The sequence below is a fragment of the Cylas formicarius genome, unplaced genomic scaffold, assembly GCF_029955315.1.
Source record: "Cylas formicarius isolate icCylForm1 unplaced genomic scaffold, icCylForm1.1 PGA_scaffold_3__17_contigs__length_32017465, whole genome shotgun sequence".
NCBI lineage: Eukaryota > Metazoa > Arthropoda > Insecta > Coleoptera > Brentidae > Cylas > Cylas formicarius.
Genome location: NW_026844326.1, coordinates 26,846,367 through 26,868,321, shown reverse-complemented (window position 1 = coordinate 26,868,321; position 21,955 = coordinate 26,846,367). Strand labels below are relative to the sequence as shown.

The window sequence follows — 21,955 nt, the reverse complement described above, 5'->3', positions numbered from 1 at the left end:
CCTAAGTGCTTGGACGCCCGCGAGGGCGCCCCCCTTTAATACCAATACCAATACCACACTTATTCCACTATAAACTGTTATTTGCGAAATTTTTCGAAATGAACTTAACAAAGAAAATACATGGTGTGCTATTTAAAAGAACATGTCTAGAACTCTTGTACAAAATCTTAAACTTTTAAAACGCCCTGTATGATCCATCTAAAATGGCATGCTAGGAAGGAATGCCTCAGTATGGCTTTCCGAGTATTTAATTAATTAATTGTATAGCACTATTTTGAATGTTTAAAGTCTCTTCTTTTGTTTTGTTGTTTGCTTGTTCGGATAGGTTAATTTTTGATTTAAAATTTAATGAAAGGAGAACCCAGGAAGAGAAATACATTTTCTCTCTTTATTTTTCATTAAATATTTTCCAAATTACATTACGTCGAACATAGTAAACCAATCAAAACTCCAGAAGGATCGAGAATTAGAAACAAAGTTTCCGATCCCTCTCGTATATGAGGGGAAAAGAATTTCCGGGATTACCGGAAACGGAGATCGCTAACTAAGTCGGAGACTCTGCTGTTTTGGGCGCAAAAATTTATTTTTATCTGTCTATCCGGGCGTAAGATAAAAGCCCCTTTTCTCAGTTTTATTTTCCTTCTTTCCCCCCCCCCGCCGATATCCCCGGAGTTATTTGGCCTATCGCGGAACGACCTCGATGGCGCTAGGAAATAATTTGCTGACGCAAACTTTCAAGCAATGATCCGGGGTCTCTCATTACGCTGTTTTTTTTTTATATAAAAACACTATGTCCCTCGTTATTATTAAAAACGGATTTGATAAATTACTTAGGAGCGAGATCGAAAGATGTCTGCCGTCGAGCTCCAATTTTCGTATTGGCATGCCGCAGGGTTCTGTGCTGGGGCCGCTGATGTTTTACCATTTATTCATGACTTCAGGAAAATAACGATATTACTATTGTAATAGATTCTTGTTATGCTGCTTGTCAAACTCAACAAGCAGAATACAAAGTAAAAAATCACAGTAATAAAACGCAAAACGAGACACACTGACATATTAGACAGAAACCGTAAGACATTTTTTATTACTGTTTTGAAAGCTATAGAATGAAATCAATTTTGTTCAGTCTATTAAATTATCATAAAACGCAATATGAATTGAGTTTTGCGTTGAAGTTGGCAGCCTGCACCAAGAATGTGTTTTGAAACCGTCAGACCGGCTATGAATTTCTAGAAGGGTCTGTTAAACGAGAATTGAAGATAATGTCAATACCAAATTTTTAAGGATATTCCTGAAAGTACAGCACCGTAACTAAGGTGTTAATGGAAAATTGTATGGTAAGATGACATTACCATATTAAAAGTTTAATTACTTTTTAAAGTTTTAGAGAATTTGTAGATAGTTTGCCAAAGTGTTTTAGGACATCAACAAAATGAATACTTAGTTTTATTATACAGCCGTATTGTAGGCCACAGTCAAAGAAATAAATATTGTATAAGGCGGCACTAGTCGGTTTCATATAATGCTGAAAATCAATTTATGTATATGTCGGGTGGGAGTGGACCAAGAACCGGATCTTGAGGTACTCCGGCACTATTTACCAGAATGTAACAGTCGTCAATACAAATCTCCTGCATATGACCGTATAAGAAAGTGTGGCTTTCCCCCCACTTCGTAAGACAAAAAGGATTTTGTGAGAAGCCATCGAAAGCCTTTGTTAGGCTAGGTTAGACAGAAATAATCGAGACAGGCACTGTGTTGGGGCAACTTTATTACCAGGTCACTTTAATAAGTATTTTAGTGGAATTCCCAATAACATCATAAAAAATCTTCCAAATTCAACATTGGGTTGCTCTTGTTTTTTTTAAAATAGTTTGAGGGCACCAGATTGTTCTTTTTACTTGTTTCCTACGACCCCTGAAGAAGTTTTTTCAACAATAATGAACTTAAAGAGTTCATCAGCGCTTCATGCATTTGGCTTGAATAGCAGAATACTCAAGGAGACTGCGGATATTTTGGTGGAATCTTTGACTAGTTGGATAAATTGTTGTTGTACTGAAGGAATATTCCCAAGTATTTTTAAAATTTCTAAAGTAACGCCAATATTTAAAAACGGAGACCCTCAGATGGTGGATAATTATCGTCCTATCTCTATCATTGTTGTTTGTTCTAATGTTTTTGAAATCCTGTTAAAAGAGAGGCAACTAGAATTTTGATGAGGGTGGTGGAGGACATAGTCGGGGACCTGGAAAGGGGAGAACACTTAATGACATCACAGTGCGACCTCTCAAAGGTTTTCGACTGTGTTTCTCATCAGATTCTCTTGACCAAGCTTGCATTGTATGGAGTGCGTGGTGTTCCACTCAAACTTTTTAAGTCCTATTTAACAGATAGACAACAGTTTGTGAGCGTAAAGAACAATAAGTCTGATTTGGCTTGTGTTGAGTTTGGAGTACCCCAGGGTTCCGTTCTGGGACCCCTCCTTTTTATTATATACATAAATGATATCTGCCAGTACATAATTGTTTGCTGACGACACAGCGTTTATTAATTCAAACAGGAACATCACTATCCTGAGTAATATTGAAACATATACTTTATCTAAGGCCAAAGCATGGTTTTCAGCAAATAATCTACAACGTAATGAAGCTAAAAGGAAGAATTTATTAGTGTCTAGTAGCAGTAGGTTGACATGTTGCAAGGTTCTGGGCGTTACCTTGGATGACACTCTGAATTGGTCAGAACACGTTGGCGAGCTAAGTAAAAAGTCAACTTACTTTGGTTTATTTTACTCGCGCATCAGCTATGCCACTATACTGTGGGGCACGTCCTCTTATGCCATTAAAATATTTAGGATGCAAAAAAAGGCACTCCGGAAAATTAGAAATTCAAATTTTAACGAACACTGTAAGCCATTGTTTATTAAACATAAAATAATGAGGGTTCCATGTATATTTATGAGATACACTCCAAGACCGATAGTTTGAAGAGGAGTTCTGATTCTCATAGGTATGACACCCGGAGTGCAAATAATCTCGTGCTTCCGAGATGCAGGTTGCCGAAATCAAAAGAAAACTCTCCTTGCATTGCCACAATCTTTTAAACTTTTAAACGAAAAACATTTTAAATATAAAATTGAAAGTTTTCTTCTAAGTAAGAACTATTATAGCGTTGTTGTCCTGTTAGGTTTTATTGTGAAGTTATATACATTGTATATCTAGATTAAGTATATTTTGACGTTATATACAATTTTAAGTTAATATATATTTACATATATTCAATTTAATTTTTTTTCCTTTCCATTGTATGATGATTTTTTTTTGATTGACTAGTTGCCTTTACAACGTCCTTTTCAATCACCGGTGACAAGAAGTAATAAATTGTGAGATTTTTATGTTTCAGGTATTTATTATTTTGGTTGCTATTGACCAAAAATGATCATTAAATATACGGGATATTTCGCGGTTGCGGCGAATGGTCTGCGATGTTGCCGCTTCTTCGAAGAAGTAGCATCAACATTGAAATAATACGTTCCTACCCTTCCCATCTTCAGCGGTTTTCGAGAAAATAATTATTTTCCGTCCACAAAATTTTAGATATAGCTTATGGGATAGAATTTCTTAATATCGAAATCAGTTCTACACGTTATACAGGGTTGATTTGCCTACCAGATACAGAAATGGTGAAATATGCATCTTTTAAAAATGGAACAATCCGTATATTATCATATATTATAAAAGCAAATTAAATTCTTTTTCGAATGATATACTAACACCAGTGAGAGCAAGGAACAGTTACGTCACCGGATTATATGATGCTTTGAACAAATAGACCCATCGGAGATAAAGAAGGCTACTATAATCAGTCCACTTCCACGGACTTTAAAGTGTTTAGAATGCAATGGTGAACAGTTCTAAGTTCGAACACCTAATGTAAAAATTGGAATCATTTTTCTGTGTGTAATTTTTATATGAAGTTTGTGTAAAATAGTTTGTAAAGCTTTTGTTAATTTTGGAAAATTTAAATGAAATGTTCTGCATGTTTTCGGCATAATGTGGTTGCATTGTCCATACTTAATAAACCAAATTCATTAAAACAGCCTTAGAACACTCGTTTCCTTAAGAGAGTAAATCTTTAGGTATGGGCACATGATACATCATTCGAAGAGGACTTTAATTTGCTCATAGAATATGTGATAATATACGTGTTCTGCACTTTTCACCATTTTTATATCTCGTATGCAAATCATTAGTTTTGACCAACCCTGTATGATACATTGTATATCTAGATTAAGTATATTATGACGTTATATACAATTTTAAGTTAATATATATTTACATATATTCAATTTAATTTTTTTTTCGTTTCCATTGTATGATGTTTTTTTTTTGATTGACTAATTGCCTTTACAACGTCCTTTTCAATCACCGGTGACAAGAAGTAATAAATTGTGAGATTTTTATGTTTCAGGTATTTATTATTTTGGTTGCTATTGACCAAAAATGATCATTAAATATACGGGATATTTCGCGGTTGCGGCGAATGGTCTGCGATGTTGCCGCTTCTTCGAAGAAGTAGCATCAACATTGAAATAATACGTTCCTACCCTTCCCATCTTCAGCGGTTTTCGAGAAAATAATTATTTTCCGTCCACAAAATTTTAGATATAGCTTATGGGATAGAATTTCTTAATATCGAAATCAGTTCTACACGTTATACAGGGTTGATTTGCCTACCAGATACAGAAATGGTGAAATATGCATCTTTTAAAAATGGAACAATCCGTATATTATCATATATTATAAAAGCAAATTAAATTCTTTTTCGAATGATATACTAACACCAGTGAGAGCAAGGAACAGTTACGTCACCGGATTATATGATGCTTTGAACAAATAGACCCATCGGAGATAAAGAAGGCTACTACAATCAGTCCACTTCCACGGACTTTAAAGTGTTTAGAATGCAATGGTGAACAGTTCTAAGTTCGAACACCTAATGTAAAAATTGGAATCATTTTTCTGTGTGTAATTTTGTGTAAAATAGTTTGTAAAGCTTTTGTTAATTTTGGAAAATTTAAATGAAATGTTCTGCATGTTTTCGGCATAATGTGGTTGCATTGTCCATACATAATAAAACAAACTCATTAAAACAGCCTTAGAACACTCGTTTCCTTAAGAGAGTAAATCTTTAGGTATCGGCAAAGGATACATCATTCGAAAAGGACTTTAATTTGCTCATAGAATATGTGATAATATACGTGTTCTGCACTTTTCACCATTTTTATATCTCGTATGCAAATCATTAGTTTTGACCAACCATGTATGATACATTGTATATCTAAATTAAGTATATTATGACGTTATATACAATTTTAAGTTAATATATATTTACATATATTCAATTTAATTTTTTTTTCGTTTCCATTGTATGATGTTTTTTTTTTGATTGACTAATTGCCTTTACAACGTCCTTTTCAATCACCGGTGACAAGAAGTAATAAATTGTGAGATTTTTATGTTTCAGGTATTTATTATTTTGGTTGCTATTGACCAAAAATGATCATTAAATATACGGGATATTTCGCGGTTGCGGCGAATGGTCTGCGATGTTGCCGCTTCTTCGAAGAAGTAGCATCAACATTGAAATAATACGTTCCTACCCTTCCCATCTTCAGCGGTTTTCGAGAAAATAATTATTTTCCGTCCACAAAATTTTAGATATAGCTTATGGGATAGAATTTCTTAATATCGAAATCAGTTCTACACGTTATACAGGGTTGATTTGCCTACCAGATACAGAAATGGTGAAATATGCATCTTTTAAAAATGGAACAATCCGTATATTATCATATATTATAAAAGCAAATTAAATTCTCTTTCGAATGATGTACTAACACCAGTGAGAGCAAGGAACAGTTACGTCACCGGATTATATGATGCTTTGAACAAATAGACCCATCGGAGATAAAGAAGGCTACTACCATCAGTCCACTTCCACGGACTTTAAAGTGTTTAGAATGCAATGGTGAACAGTTCTAAGTTCGAACACCTAATGTAAAAATTGGAATCATTTTTCTGTGTGTAATTTTTATATGAAGTTTGTGTAAAATAGTTTGTAAAGCTTTTGTTAATTTTGGAAAATTTAAATGAAATGTTCTGCATGTTTTCGGCATAATGTGGTTGCATTGTCCATACTTAATAAACCAAATTCATTAAAACAGCCTTAGAACACTCGTTTCCTTAAGAGAGTAAATCTTTAGGTATGGGCACATGATACATCATTCGAAGAGGACTTTAATTTGCTCATAGAATATGTGATAATATACGTGTTCTGCACTTTTCACCATTTTTATATCTCGTATGCAAATCATTAGTTTTGACCAACCCTGTATGATACATTGTATATCTAGATTAAGTATATTATGACTTTATATACAATTTTAAGTTAATATATATTTACATATATTCAATTTAATTTTTTTTTCGTTTCCATTGTATGATGTTTTTTTTTTGATTGACTAATTGCCTTTACAACGTCCTTTTCAATCACCGGTGACAAGAAGTAATAAATTGTGAGATTTTTATGTTTCAGGTATTTATTATTTTGGTTGCTATTGACCAAAAATGATCATTAAATATACGGGATATTTCGCGGTTGCGGCGAATGGTCTGCGATGTTGCCGCTTCTTCGAAGAAGTAGCATCAACATTGAAATAATACGTTCCTACCCTTCCCATCTTCAGCGGTTTTCGAGAAAATAATTATTTTCCGTCCACAAAATTTTAGATATAGCTTATGGGATAGAATTTCTTAATATCGAAATCAGTTCTACACGTTATACAGGGTTGATTTGCCTACCAGATACAGAAATGGTGAAATATGCATCTTTTAAAAATGGAACAATCCGTATATTATCATATATTATAAAAGCAAATTAAATTCTCTTTCGAATGATGTACTAACACCAGTGAGAGCAAGGAACAGTTACGTCACCGGATTATATGATGCTTGGAACAAATAGACCCATCGGAGATAAAGAAGGCTACTATAATCAGTCCACTTCCACGGACTTTAAAGTGTTTAGAATGCAATGGTGAACAGTTCTAAGTTCGAACACCTAATGTAAAAATTGGAATCATTTTTCTGTGTGTAATTTTTATATGAAGTTTGTGTAAAATAGTTTGTAAAGCTTTTGTTAATTTTGGAAAATTTAAATGAAATGTTCTGCATGTTTTCGGCATAATGTGGTTGCATTGTCCATACATAATAAAACAAACTCATTAAAACAGCCTTAGAACACTCGTTTCCTTAAGAGAGTAAATCTTTAGGTATCGGCAAAGGATACATCATTCGAAAAGGACTTTAATTTGCTCATAGAATATGTGATAATATACGTGTTCTGCACTTTTCACCATTTTTATATCTCGTATGTGAATCATTAGTTTTGAAAAACCCTGTATGATGAAGAACTAATTTCGATACTGAGAAATAATGTACAGTACTTCCCTAAGTTAAGTCCAAAATAAAGAAAATAAGTAATTTTATGAAAACCGATAAAGTCGAGTATGGGAACGTAGCATTCAAAAACACTCATAAAGTACTACATTTAACATTTCAATAATGACCTCCGTTGTCATTTTAGATAGGTGCAGACTAAATGCAACGATATGTTGAGCAACGTCAGTAATGATTTGTTTTTAAATCCCGATAAGACAACGTTTTTAAGATCCACCATCATCAGAAAATATGTTCTATAATCATTTTGAAGATAGATGATTGTCCAGTACCTCAGTCTGAGAGTGTTAAATTTTTAGGTATTGTAATCGATGAGAATCTTAACTACAAAAATCGCTGCGAGTTCTTGATTTCTCGGATGAAGTAGAATATTTACATGTTGAGGAATTTGCGCACTGTGCTGTCGGAGTCACAATTATTACAAATATATTACTCTCACATTGAACCTTTTCTACTTTTCTACGATACGGAATAATACTATGGGATTGCTCTACACAATCAACAAAAGTGTTTTTAGTACAGAAAAGAGCGGTTCGTTATATTGCTGGGGTATCGAGCTCTCATTCTTGTAGAAATTTATTTAATATATACGGTGATCTTACTAAGTTTGTTTATATTTGAGCTCTGTATATATGTATTCAAAAATAAAAACAATTTTACTCAAAATAAAGATATTAATTCTTTTAACATCAGACAGTAAAGCAAAATTCATATACCTTTTACCAAATATAAAATTTCGTCTAGTCTGTATATTGAGGCTGCAAGTTTTTAATCGCCTTCCTGATGAAACAAAATGTAACTTTTCAACAACTTGTGAAACATAATTAAAGCAAAAATTTTTATACACCGCAAAGAGTTTTTTTTTACATAACCTTTTGATTACGTAATTATATGTATATATTTTGTAGTGCCTTTATACATTTGGTCTGTACTTTTTATTGTTATTATTATTATTGTTAAATATTTTTTCGCTGTAAACGTCTAAAGTACCATCAACGGTGAAACACCCTATATAAGCAATGGATAGACTACTAATACCAAGCATCTCCGCATATCGTTTCACTATGCAGCTGCTTCACGTCCAGCGAATGAAATCACAAGCAACGCGATACGTTTTTAATAACAATAAACAACAACACTATCAACCTACAAGTCGATCAAGGTCAAATTAATCGCCGACAATTAGGTCGCTACGCACTCAACAATCGCTCTCGACGACGCCGACGCTCCGCAGCTTCCCGATGCACTCGCAGTCGATCTTCCTGATACCCGTCACGACGACCTTCGAAGCCGCTCGCACCAGGTCCCGCGGCACGCACCTCAACGGCCTGTTGGAGCGCGCGTAAAAGTTGTTCACCCTGACACTTGCGAACAAACCCTCCGGCACCTCGGTAAGGTTGTTCCTCGATAACTCCACGGTGCGGATCATCTCCAGGTCGGAAAACACCGTGGGGTCGATCTCTCGGATACGGTTCCTATCGAGGTACAGCTGGCCCAGTTTCCCGAGACCGGAGAACGCTTTGGGGCTGATCGCGGTGATCTTGTTGTTGCTGAGGAGTATCTTGGTGTCGGTAACCTCCTTGCCATCGACCAAGTGCCAGCCGTGCACGTGTCGGAACGCGTAATCCGGTAGCTCTTCCAGCAGGTTCCTTCGAAACGACAGGTGGTTCAACGAAGGGGTGTTTTTGAACCAGTTGGCGTCCCAAACGGCCAGTTTGTTGGAGTTGAGTTTGATTTTCGTCAGCGTCGGCATGTCATCGAAAGCGTCCCCGTCGATTGTCTTTATTTCGTTCTTGTTGAGAAAGATTACCGAGAGGTTAAGTTTGTTGAACACCCCCGCGCGCACGTGCTCTATAGCGTTTTCTTTGAGGTTGAGTCTCGATAGGGAGGAAACGTTGAGGAACGCCCCCGGTTCCAAATCTATGATACCGCACGAGGATAACGTGAGGTCCTGGAGGTTGCGAAAGTCGCGGACTCCGGCTCGATGCAGTCTCGGTATCACAGCACTTATCTTCAGATAATTCGAGTCCGGGATTCGTCCGGGTTCGAGGGCCTCCACGGAGGTGATCCTCTCCTTGCGTCCCTTCTTTCTGGTCTTGTACGCGCCCTCCCGGAAAAGCAAACAGTCGCCCAGCGCGACGAGTACCGCGCACAACACCAACAATCTGCCGAGCGACATCGCGATTTTTTGAGGTTAAGATCGGAACGCGCTGGGGTTATCGCGTGGCGTCTTCAATTAGCGGAGCTCGATCGGGCACTTTGTACGAAATTAAACTGTTTTGTTTATCGTCCGTTAAATTATCGGGTCGATTAGCTTTTTCGGATTAGTCTGAGAGCGGTGGGGCAATGGCGGCATCGAATTTGATTTCAGTTAATTGATGTTTTCTAACTGTTAGGGTTGCAGGAGCATAAGATTTACCGCTTTATAATAATAATAATTAAGGTTGAACTGAATTTGAATTTATTCAATTCATATTTTATGAGAAATCTAGACATGCAGGTGTAGTGTAGTTCTTTTTAGAAATTTTAATTGATATTTACTATAGTACGACCAAAAATATAGTGCATTTATTGCTTTGACGTTTTAAGTATTTTAAGGTACCTTAACCGCAAACCTTCGCATTAAGTGGGTATTGCCTGAGATGGACCATAATGTATATTTGTAGAAACTTGAAAATTTTATTTGAAACCTAAATGGAATTTTGATGGAAATTTTAAGCACTTTTAATTAAAAAAAGGGATTAAAAATCAACAGTAAGAGATAAATTTATGCATCCATGGTCAAGTGTCTATACTTTAAGAATATATTTTTGACTTAAAATTATTTGTTTATTTTTGTTTTATTAACTAACTTTTAAGATAACAAATGAAAATTTAACTGATTTTTTGGTAAAAAAAATCATTTCTTTTTTATCGGTCACATGCTTTACACATTTAAGTTTAAGATTTCGGAAAATTTCACTGCTTGTCATTAGTTTAAACAAAATGAATTTATTTATGACAGCGCGCCGGGCGCCGAGCGCTGCGGAAGCGCCGCGCTGCCGAGCGTCTCGAACTGCATTGAAGGTTTTATCAGTGACAATTTAAAATAATAATACAAAATATTATTATAAAACAAATTTTATTACTATTTATATTATTTTATTATAATTATTATTAATAAAATTTTATTCTTTTAACAATATTAACAATCATAACGTACTGAATAGAACAAACAAGCTTAAATAATTAAGTTTCATTTATTTTATTTATTTTTTTGAAACTTATTTTTTTTCAAATAAATACTTTTTCACCCTTTGAAACGAGCCTGCATTCTAGTGAAAAATATTCCAATGGTTTGTAAAAATCAAATTGAAAAGTATTTTTTATTGTAGTTAAGCGTTCGAATCGTCGTTGGTATTTTTTTAAAAAGAACTTTGGGTCCACTGAAAAAAGGAAAGTGCGGTTGTTATTTGTTTGTTTTTATCACGATGGATACTAGCACGATAAGCTTATCTTTTCACATTCCCTGCTAAGCCATCACACGCTCCTTTGCCATGACATGTAGCGAAAAATGTCCAATCAGCATCAACGCCAAAATCATTTTTATGATTAACTAAAATGGCAAAATTATATTTAAAAAATAATTGAAACTAATTTTTTAATCACATAATTTCATAATTCACTCGGCCCATTTTAAATCAACTCAACAACATTTCAGTTTTATTTTTAATAATTATTTCATTCTTTGCGTATAAACTTATATCACGAATAGACAGGAATGACTTCCAAAATGATTTTGTTATTGCGGTTTTTCTTTTGTTAATTAAAGATGGAGTATTGACTAGTAAATTTAAAAATATTAATTTACTAAATTACCTAGAAAAAATAAATAAAGACCATAACAGTTTTACAAATTTAAAGTTGAATATTTTTTTCTAAATTTACGGTGTTTAGTAAAAATAATAAAAAAAATTGATAGTATTCTTTATAACATTAAAAAGAAGATAAAATTTTATTAATAATAATTATAATAAAATAACATAAATAATAAAATTTGTTTTATAATAATATTTTGTATTATTATTTTAAATTATCAGTGATAAAACCTTCAATGCAGTTCGAGACGCTCGGCAGAGCGGCGCTTCCACGTAAATAAATTCATAGCAAATTTATTTTTATACATTTTTAATACATTTTTCAATTAAAAGTGCTTAAAATTTTCATTAAAAAACAAAATGTTGTTAAAATCAAAATTTTAAAAAACCGTTTTTTAAAAACCTCAGCAAATAAAAAACGAATCCATTTTTTGGATGTTAAACAAATTGTTTTGATTTTTATAATAAATTCAGAAGGGGAAGTAGGAGCAGCAATAAAAACAAGTGACATAGAATATAATAAATTGTTACTTTGTTCTAATTTTTTTATGTATATGTTTCAAGAATTGCTAGGCGAAAAAGATTGAAAACATACTTGCTTGTTAGTGTAGTTAGATAATTATGAAAATTTTATTTTATTTTAATTTTTAATTGTTAATCGGACTTTCCAACCAACAAAAACTTCTCGAGGGAAATATGAAACGGTGAAACTGACATTATACGCGCAAGGAATTTCTCTCGATTTCAGAAAAAACGATAAAATTTCAATTTTGTTATTCCCGTGATTGGGCGGAGTAAAAATTTCCCCAATTTTTTTTTCAAACCCCCGTAATGCTTTCCGAAATAAAAAATGTCAGCCCGTTAAGCGGTTCGTGTCCCACCTAATTTAGACAAAATTTAATTGAAAATGAAATCTGTATTGAAAACGTTGTTATGACTTTTAAGTGGATCTGGCAACGGTGCGGACGTGTGAGAAATTCTTAAATTATAAATCACAGCGTCATACGTCCTCAGTTCTCTAGATATTTACAATATTTCACTTTATTTTAGAAACTGGTCCACATTCTATATGGTCTATCCAAGATACAGATGTCTATCATGGAGCCTGTCAGTTTTATTGGTGACCATACTATTGAGTTGGTGGCGACTGGTGGGAAAAATTTGAAGATGTTCTACAATTCTTGCGAAAAAATTTATCTTTACCAAGAACGGAGAGTTATTGATTTCCTCAATTATTTGTTCATTAACAGATCATTCTGAATTTCTTTGGAAGTGCTATTAAATATCGAAGAATTTTTTAGGTGCTCACGTAGTTCAGTTCATTCATTTTTTGGGTAAATGTCTTTACTAAATTTCCGTGTATAGCTTTTTCCTCTACTCACACTAGCTTACGTTTGCTTTTAATATTGAAAAAATCTCTTCACATGAAAAAAATTAAAGACTACCTGCATAGTTTATGGTGAATATAAATTGCAAGAAAAAGCATACGTCCTCTATTATTATTGTATTATTGTACAAACTGCGAGACTGTCCTTTTTAAACCTCGGCTGTAGTTTAGACCATCGCGGAGGTGGATCATTATGACTTGTGATGGGTAAATACCCAAGATTTTTACCCAATTTGGATATTATGTTGGTTTTTTCATTAAAAAAATGTATTTCATTCATTCATTCGCATTCTCATTCTCACTAGCTGTTGAGATATCATTTCTCATCTCGCCTATCTCGCTTTCATTTTCACCATGATCATCGCTGACGTGATTGACGTCAGTGATCAGTTTGGCCTGCTGTTAATTCGTCAATTTCATGGTTACCTTTTTTGTTTTCGTCAAGTAACTTCCAATTGTGAGCCAAATATGTAATTTTCTCGACCTTAGTATTTGCCAAAGATTTACGTTCTTTATTGTGGATCCAACTGTTGCTGCCAAGCTAACTGGATCTGCTAACATGCAACAACTTCCAACAGTTTTTCATTTACCGCTCATAATTTACCCACTAAAATGGCAATTTTCAGGATCTTTTTGTGTTTTTTTAATCACAATCAACACACCCTGTACATAATTCAAAAAAAGTTCGAAGACTTTGGTTTCCTAGAAAATTCTTGTTTTTTGAAACCATGTTTTACACAGTAAAAGAGAATGAGTATAGAGACAATCGCAGGGACTTTTTCAAATAAATAGAAAAGTGTGTGCGATAGACGCAAACCGTAAATACCAAAATTGTAGGCCTCGATGCGTCCTTTATTACTACGCAAACCAATAAATTTACTGCTAAAAAAGAGAACAATTCTCGGGTTCTTTATATTTTTACCTATAATTAAAAAACCCTGTATATAATCGATAAAATGCTTGAAATAAAAGTTATGGTCCTGAAATATCCTAAAACAATTTTCATTAAAAAAAAAACATGCTTTGTGATATTTGAATGTGTCCAACTTTTACAGCTTAGATGTGGGTATGGACTTTTACTTCCTTACCAAATTTGAAGTCGATACCTGCGAATTTGAGATACCTATAACATTTTTGAATATTGCACAGCATATCCCAGACACCCTGTACAACATGTAAAAACCTTAAATGCAAAGGTTTTAGCAATCTTTACGGCCTATATTTTCATGTAAAAGAATCTGACAACTTCTACATAGTATTTTCACATTTTTCGGTTTTTACGAAAAAACGACACACCCTGTACATTTTTCAAAAATTATAAAAAATAAAAGTTATTCGCGTTTTTAAGGTGCGCCGACAGAGAGAAGAGATCAAAGAACGGAGAACAGACAAACCAAAAAAAAATCATTTCTCTACCAATGGGGGTCCCCTAGGACCTACGGTTGCGAAGAGCGCTTGCTTTCGAAAAATTCGATTTCATCGATTTAAAGGTTAGTAACGTGGTGTTCAGAAAAAATAACTGTCACCTGCCATTTTTTGAGTTATTGAAATCGAAAAAAATATTGGATTGTCGTACTTAAAATCTTGCAAATCAGAGCTCAAAAAGTGGCAACAATAAAAAAATAAAATATTTTTTTTTTATCCTTATGTTGGACACCATATATTTCTGAAAACGGAGAACAGACAAACCAAAAAAAAATCATTTCTCTACCAATGGGGGTCCCCTAGGACCTACGGTTGCGAAGAGAGCTTGCTTTCGAAAAATTCGATTTCATCGATTTAAAGGTTAGGAACGTGGTGTTCAGAAAAAATAACTGTCACCTGCCATTTTTTGAGTTATTGAAATCGAAAAAAATATTGGATTGTCGTACTTAAAATCTTGCAAATCAGAGCTCAAAAAGTGGCAACAATAAAAAAATAAAATATTTTTTTTTATCCTTATGTTGGACACCGTATATTTCTGAGAACGGAGAACAGACAAACCAAAAAAAAAATCATTTCTCTACCAATGGGGGTCCCCTAGGACCTACGGTTGCGAAGAGAGCTTGCTTTCGAAAAATTCGATTTCATCGATTTAAAGGTTAGTAACGTGGTGTTCAGAAAAAATAACTGTCACCTGCCATTTTTTGAGTTATTGAAATCGAAAAAAATATTGGATTGTCGTACTTAAAAATCTTGCAAATCAGAGCTCAAAAAGTGGCAACAAGAAAAAAATAAAATAATTTTTTTTTTATCCTTATCTTGGACACCGTATATTTCTGTTATATTTCAACCCTCTCACCCCAGCTTCGAGATTCGAGGAAAGTTTTCCGAAAATTTCCATCTTTTATCGCCCTCGACCGGGCGAAAAATTCCATAAATTTACGACTTAGGCCTAAAATGCGTCGAACAAAAAGGCTAATCCGGAAAAGGATGGCGGACCCCCAAAACTCTTTTAAAAAAACATTACCGACCAAAATCAGCCCCCGCGCGCGTATTTTAAACGAACCTCTACTTGGCGCGGGCGGCACAGAATTAACTCCCTCTTAACCGGGACTAAGAAAATGCGCCCTCACCCAGACGAAAACCCGTCCCGGACGTTGATGGAGTGCGGAAGTTGCGTGCTTTCAAAGCTCAGGGGAAAATAATCTAAAATTCGACGCCAGGCGTCGAAATGACTTTTTAATTTGAAAATGGATTTCGCTTTGTCCGTCGAAAATAAACACTTACGAAGATTTCGCAACGTCGAAATTATATAAACGGTTATCGGACAATTGAGACAGGGATGATAGTTAAGTAAATTCATTATTAATTGTTTCATGGTGTTTCAAAATAGTCTTTTTTATTACTTCTTTGTTAAAACTAATATAAATAATAATACCAAGTAATAATAATAATAATAATAATAATAATAATAATAATAATAATAGAATAGAATAGAATAGAATAGAATTTATTGGCCATTCAGATACGTCACAAAAACAACAAATGGTACGTCAAAGGTTAACAATACAAAAGAATTTATATATATAATATAAAAGGTTGTACAAATTTTGAGAACTAACACACTAACGCAGTGGTCTATTCAAGTGTAGTATGTTTGATCAACTCCAAGTATTCATTAATATCATAGAAAGGATTATCAGTAAAAAAACTTTTCATTCTCTTTTTAAATTGTCTGTATGGTAGATTTTTTATATTATTTGGGAGAACATTATACAGTTTAACATTAATCTTATTGTTTTGTGAGGACGTCAGTCTGGAGTGAGGTGGGGTGATCATGTCAACATACCTAGTATTATACTCATGTCTATTGCCAAGTGTCCCATAGACATCCGCGTTTTCGTGAATATACAGGATAGATCGGTATATATAAGTAGAAGGCAGCGTCATAACCTGGAAGTCAGAGAAAATGGGCTTGCAGTGGGCAATCGGGTTGGCACCGCAGAGCACCCGCACAGCCTTCTTTTGCAAACGAAAAGCTCTTTCCGTATATCCAACCCCACCCCAAAGCACAATGCCATAAGACAGCACACTATGAAAAAGCCCAAAATAGGCTATCCTAAGGGCCGCCGGGGTTAGACAATGGCTGAGATGTCTCAGTAGGAACAGTCGCCGAGACAACGTTGCACAGAGCTCATGAATCTGGCCTGACCATGACAGAGTCCTGTCAATTACGAATCCCAAGAGGGTTATATTATTTTGATACAGATAGTCGACTTTACTGCAGGAGAAGGTAAGTTCTTGAGTTTTTTGTTTATTGAGGACTAAGTTATTTGCAGAAAACCATTGCTGGAGAACATTTGTTGCTACGCTGACATCTTCACTAAGCATTCGTTGATGCTTAGCTGTTAACAGAATGGCAGTGTCGTCAGCAAACAAGGTGACATTCGCATCTGGCACGGACAATGGCAGATCATTTATATAAATGATGAAGAGCAACGGCCCAAGAACCGAGCCCTGTGGGACACCGCAGCTCATTGGAAGAGCATCATCACTCGACACTCCACCAAACTCAACATACTGAAACCTGTTACTAAGATACGATTTTATTAACTTTAGAGGAATACCTCTGACGCCATAAAATTTTAATTTGTTTAAGAGCACATCGTGATCGACGCAGTCAAACGCTTTCGTAAGGTCGTACAGAAGTGCCTTTGATACGTCGCCAGCATCGAAACCCCGCACCACACTGTTCACAAAGTGCATAAGTGCATGGGTCGTGGATTTCCCCTCACGAAAGCCAAACTGCGATTCACACAGAAGTTTATTTTCCTCAAAAAACAGTGACAGGCGAGCCTTCAGGGCTTTCTCAATGACTTTACCGAATATAGGGGTAATTGCAATGGGCCTAAAGTTATTTGGTGTATGTTGATCGTCTTTTTTGTGAATGGGAATTATTTTTGAAAGTTTTAGATCCGAAGGAAATACGCCACTCGAAAACACTGCGTTCGTTATGGCTGCCAGGGGACCCACGATGTACTCAATGGTGTGTTTCAATATTTTTGAATTTAAGCCGAAGCAATCGGTAGAACTTGAGTTGTTTAGACCCATAATAATGCCATACATCTCACTCTCAGAGACCGGGCTTAAGAAGAAAGATTTAATAATAATAATAATAATAATAATAATAATAATAATAATAATAATAATAATAATAATAATAATAATAATAATAATAATAGAATAGAATAGAATAGAATAGAATTTATTGGCCATTCAGATACGTCACAAAAACAACAAATGGTACGTCAAAGGTTAACAATACAAAAGAATTTATATATATATAATATAAAAGGTTGTACAAATAATAATAATAATAATAATAATAATAATAATAATAATAATAATAATAATAATAGAATAGAATAGAATAGAATTTATTGGCCATTCAGATACGTCACAAAAACAACAAATGGTACGTCAAAGGTTAACAATACAAAAGAATTTATATATATAATATAAAAGGTTGTACAAATTTTGAGAACTAACACACTAACGCAGTGGTCTATTCAAGTGTAGTATGTTTGATCAACTCCAAGTATTCATTAATATCATAGAAAGGATTATCAGTAAAAAAACTTTTCATTCTCTTTTTAAATTGTCTGTATGGTAGATTTTTTATATTATTTGGGAGAACATTATACAGTTTAACATTAATCTTATTGTTTTGTGAGGACGTCAGTCTGGAGTGAGGTGGGGTGATCATGTCAACATACCTAGTATTATACTCATGTCTATTGCCAAGTGTCCCATAGACATCCGCGTTTTCGTGAATATACAAGATAGATCGGTATATATAAGTAGAAGGCAGCGTCATAACCTGGAAGTCAGAGAAAATGGGCTTGCAGTGGGCAATCGGGTTGGCACCGCAGAGCACCCGCACAGCCTTCTTTTGCAAACGAAAAGCTCTTTCCGTATATCCAACCCCACCCCAAAGCACAATGCCATAAGACAGCACACTATGAAAAAGCCCAAAATAGGCTATCCTAAGGGCCGCCGGGGTTAGACAATGGCTGAGATGTCTCAGTAGGAACAGTCGCCGAGACAACGTTGCACAGACCTCATGAATCTGGCCTGACCATGACAGAGTCCTGTCAATTACGAATCCCAAGAGGGTTATATTATTTTGATACAGATAGTCGACTTTACTGCAGGAGAAGGTAAGTTCTTGAGTTTTTTGTTTATTGAGGACTAAGTTATTTGCAGAAAACCATTGCTGGAGAACATTTGTTGCTACGCTGACATCTTCACTAAGCATTCGTTGATGCTTAGCTGTTAACAGAATGGCAGTGTCGTCAGCAAACAAGGTGACATTCGCATCTGGCACGGACAATGGCAGATCATTTATATAAATGATGAAGAGCAACGGCCCAAGAACCGAGCCCTGTGGGACACCGCAGCTCACTGGAAGAGCATCATCACTCGACACTCCACCAAACTCAACATACTGAAACCGGTTACTAAGATACGATTTTATTAACTTTAGAGGGATACCTCTGACGCCATAAAATTTTAATTTGTTTAAGAGCACATCGTGATCGACGCAGTCAAACGCTTTCGTAAGGTCGTACAGAAGTGCCTTTGATACGTCGCCAGCATCGAAACCCCGCACCACACTGTTCACAAAGTGCATAAGTGCATGGGTCGTGGATTTCCCCTCACGAAAGCCAAACTGCGATTCACACAGAAGTTTATTTTCCTCAAAAAACAGTGACAGGCGAGCCTTCAGGGCTTTCTCAATGACTTTACCGAATATAGGGGTAATTGCAATGGGCCTAAAGTTATTTGGTGTATGTTGATCGTCTTTTTTGTGAATGGGAATTATTTTTGAAAGTTTTAGATCCGAAGGAAATACGCCACTCGAAAACACTGCGTTCGTTATGGCTGCCAGGGGACCCACGATGTACTCAATGGTGTGTTTCAATATTTTTGAATTTAAGCCGAAGCAATCGGTAGAACTTGAGTTGTTTAGACCCATAATAATGCCATACATCTCACTCTCAGAGACCGGGCTTAAGAAGAAAGATTTACACGGAGAGGGTGTTTTCGTAAGGTACACATATGGGTCACTGGATTTCCCAATGGATGATACTAGGTCATTTACTACATTGGAGAAGTAAGAGTTAAATTCGTTGGGTGTGATTGAGTTGGGTATAGCCTTTGAGGCTCGGTTAGTTTCATGGTTAATCAAGGTCCAACAACTTTTACTCATGTTGCTGGCTCTAGTTATAAAATTGGCATATGCCTTGGATTTTGTTTCTTTGATCATTCTTTTGTAGTTAGCATTAGCCAGTTTATACTCAGCCCAACTGTCGCGTGGGGAAAATATTCGACACTTGGCTTTTAAAAGCATCACGTGATCCCTCATAAGTTTGAGGTCACGATTGAACCAGACCACGGGGGGACGGAAGGAATTACTGCGCTTTACGACTTTAAAGTGATTCTGGATATTGGCGGTGAAGATATGAAGCAGTTCTTTTGTTGAGTTGGTCGGATCGGCGTTAGTATTAATAAAAGGTTCCCAATCGGTGCTCTCAAAACTTGTGCAGAGGTTATTCAGACCCGCCTGGGTAATTGGTCTGAATTGAATATGGTCATCGTGCACAGAGGAAACATCAAAGTGTAATTCCATAAAAACAGCGGAATGATCAGAGAATGCTGGATCCTCACTGCCCGCAGTGAACAGAGTGGGGGATATATTGACAAGGAAATTATCAATGCAACTTGACGTAGTTTCAGTTATACGGGTATGGTCAGCGACACTAGGGGAGATTCCAAAGGTGGCAAGTAAGTTGACAAAATCCATCGTTAGAGCATTTGAAGTCAGGTTGAATTTGATATTAAAGTCACCTGTAATAATAAGTTTTCTCTTCTTAGAGTAGAGGTCATTTAAAAGAAGTTCTAGCCTGGATATAAATAGATAAGGGTCGCCGTGGCTCCCCGATCTATATACATTGATAACTACGGTATTTTTGTGGGTTAATTCAATGCCGCAAAATTCGGCATGGATGTCTAGTGAGTATTTATCTAAATCTAAAGTTCTACAGTTGACTTTGTGTTTACTATAAATTGATACGCCCCCTCTGACCGCAGTCTGACGGCATCGAAAGCTTTTCAATAGAAAATTATTTACACATATTGATTTTAAAAGTTCTTCATCACAGACAAAGTGTTCAGATAGACAGAGAATATCTACATTTTTATCCAGCAAATAACCGTTGAGTAAGTCAATTTTACTAGAGAGACCATGAATATTTAAGCTAAGAATACTTAGAGTACCTTTATTACTTGGGTTGCTGCCCCGAAGCACGCCAAATGGAAGGATTAAGAATCTTCCCTGAGTCAGCGTCCAACACCGTGCACTTGAAAGATGCATAACTTTCAGGGAACATGGATCGAATTTGCTCCACTTGAACCTCCGCAACCATAGGCTTCAGATATTCTTCAATGTCACAGGCTCTAGTCGTCGGATGCATCTTGGAGATGTGGAACTGTGTCCTTCTGGTTGCTACCTGTAACTTACAGGACGCAGGGTCTTTAAGACTGCCCACTATCGGCTGAGGTCTGGAAGTGAGCTTGGGACGAGGTGGTCTCTCCACTTTTGTTTGGGGTGGACGGAGATCACTGGCAGGACCGGAACCAGGAACAAGGTTGTCGCTGGAGGTCAAGCTGATGATCTCGCTGCACTTATTCCGCACTGTAGCCTCGTGTAGAGCACCACCAACAGTCGATTCGGTTAATCTTTGTTGTGGGGCTGTAGTTCTCCTCCACCCGTCAGCCGGCACATCAAGTTTAGTGCCTGGATTACGTGCCCCGCCGACAACAACGGGAAGAACCGGGCAGACATGGGATGCGGACTCTCTCTTTAACATAGCCATCTGATCTTGAAGGGAATTAATAACCATTAACTGGTAACGTATTGTTTCATCTTTTTGTTTGAGCAGCTCTTTCAGATACCGTATTTCAGTGAGATGGTTACTGGATATGTGGTCAGCCAACGGCTGGTCGCTGGTATTCCCTGCGTCCACAGTGGCGGATTCAGTGGAGGCGGTGGAGGGCCCAGCGGTCTTGTCGACGACACGAGGGTCATATGTGCAGCAGTCTATTTTATCATCCTGCAGAATTTTAACGAATTTACATATTTTGGCACAAGACTTGTGCATTAGAACACCACAGACGATGCACTTCAGACCCGTGCCAGCAACACCGTCACAGCGCTTACAGGCTTTTTGCACCATTGCTATACGTCAGTTTAAGTTATTTAGCACAAAACCGAAAAACAATCGGATCCGAACTGTACAATAAGTTTTCTACGAACCGTGGGCGGAAACAACCTTTTCACGCGCTCTCCGAAAGGCAAAAAAGGTGGGTGATCCTAAGGAAATAAACCGATCGGTTTATACGCGTAATAAAGAATGATTTCAATGACACCAATAAGTACTGTAGTTCACACCACACTTATGTTATTAGCAAAACACTTTTGAAGATTTAATTTGAACTTTAACTACGATTTTAAGGAAGACACGTGGAGAGAGCACTCAGTAGCTTGTGGTCCGCTTACGCCAGCGGTAATGAATGAATGAATGAATAATAATAATAATAATAATAATAATAATAATAATAATAATAATAATAATAATAATAATAATAATAATAATAATAATAATAATAATAATAATAATAATAATAATAATAATAATAATAATAAT

At 35.7% G+C, this 21,955-nt stretch overlaps 2 protein-coding genes across 2 annotated transcripts in view; both read right to left on the bottom strand.

Annotated features, from left to right (window-relative positions):
- LOC132698910 (uncharacterized) overlaps positions 1-21,955 on the bottom strand; it is a 310,716-nt gene that overhangs the window by 35,963 nt on the left and 252,798 nt on the right. The gene's annotated exons all lie outside the window — the stretch shown is intronic.
- On the bottom strand, positions 8,623-9,777 carry LOC132699463 (carboxypeptidase N subunit 2-like). The gene has a single exon (XM_060666186.1). It carries the CDS (start codon positions 9,697-9,699, stop codon positions 8,719-8,721), a length of 981 nt encoding a protein of 326 aa, XP_060522169.1. The 5' UTR covers positions 9,700-9,777; the 3' UTR covers positions 8,623-8,718.

Coding starts and splice junctions, on each gene's coding strand:
- LOC132699463 (XM_060666186.1), bottom strand. CDS start 9,699: ATGTCGCTCGGCAGATTGTTGGTGTTGTGCGCGGTACTCGTCGCGCTG.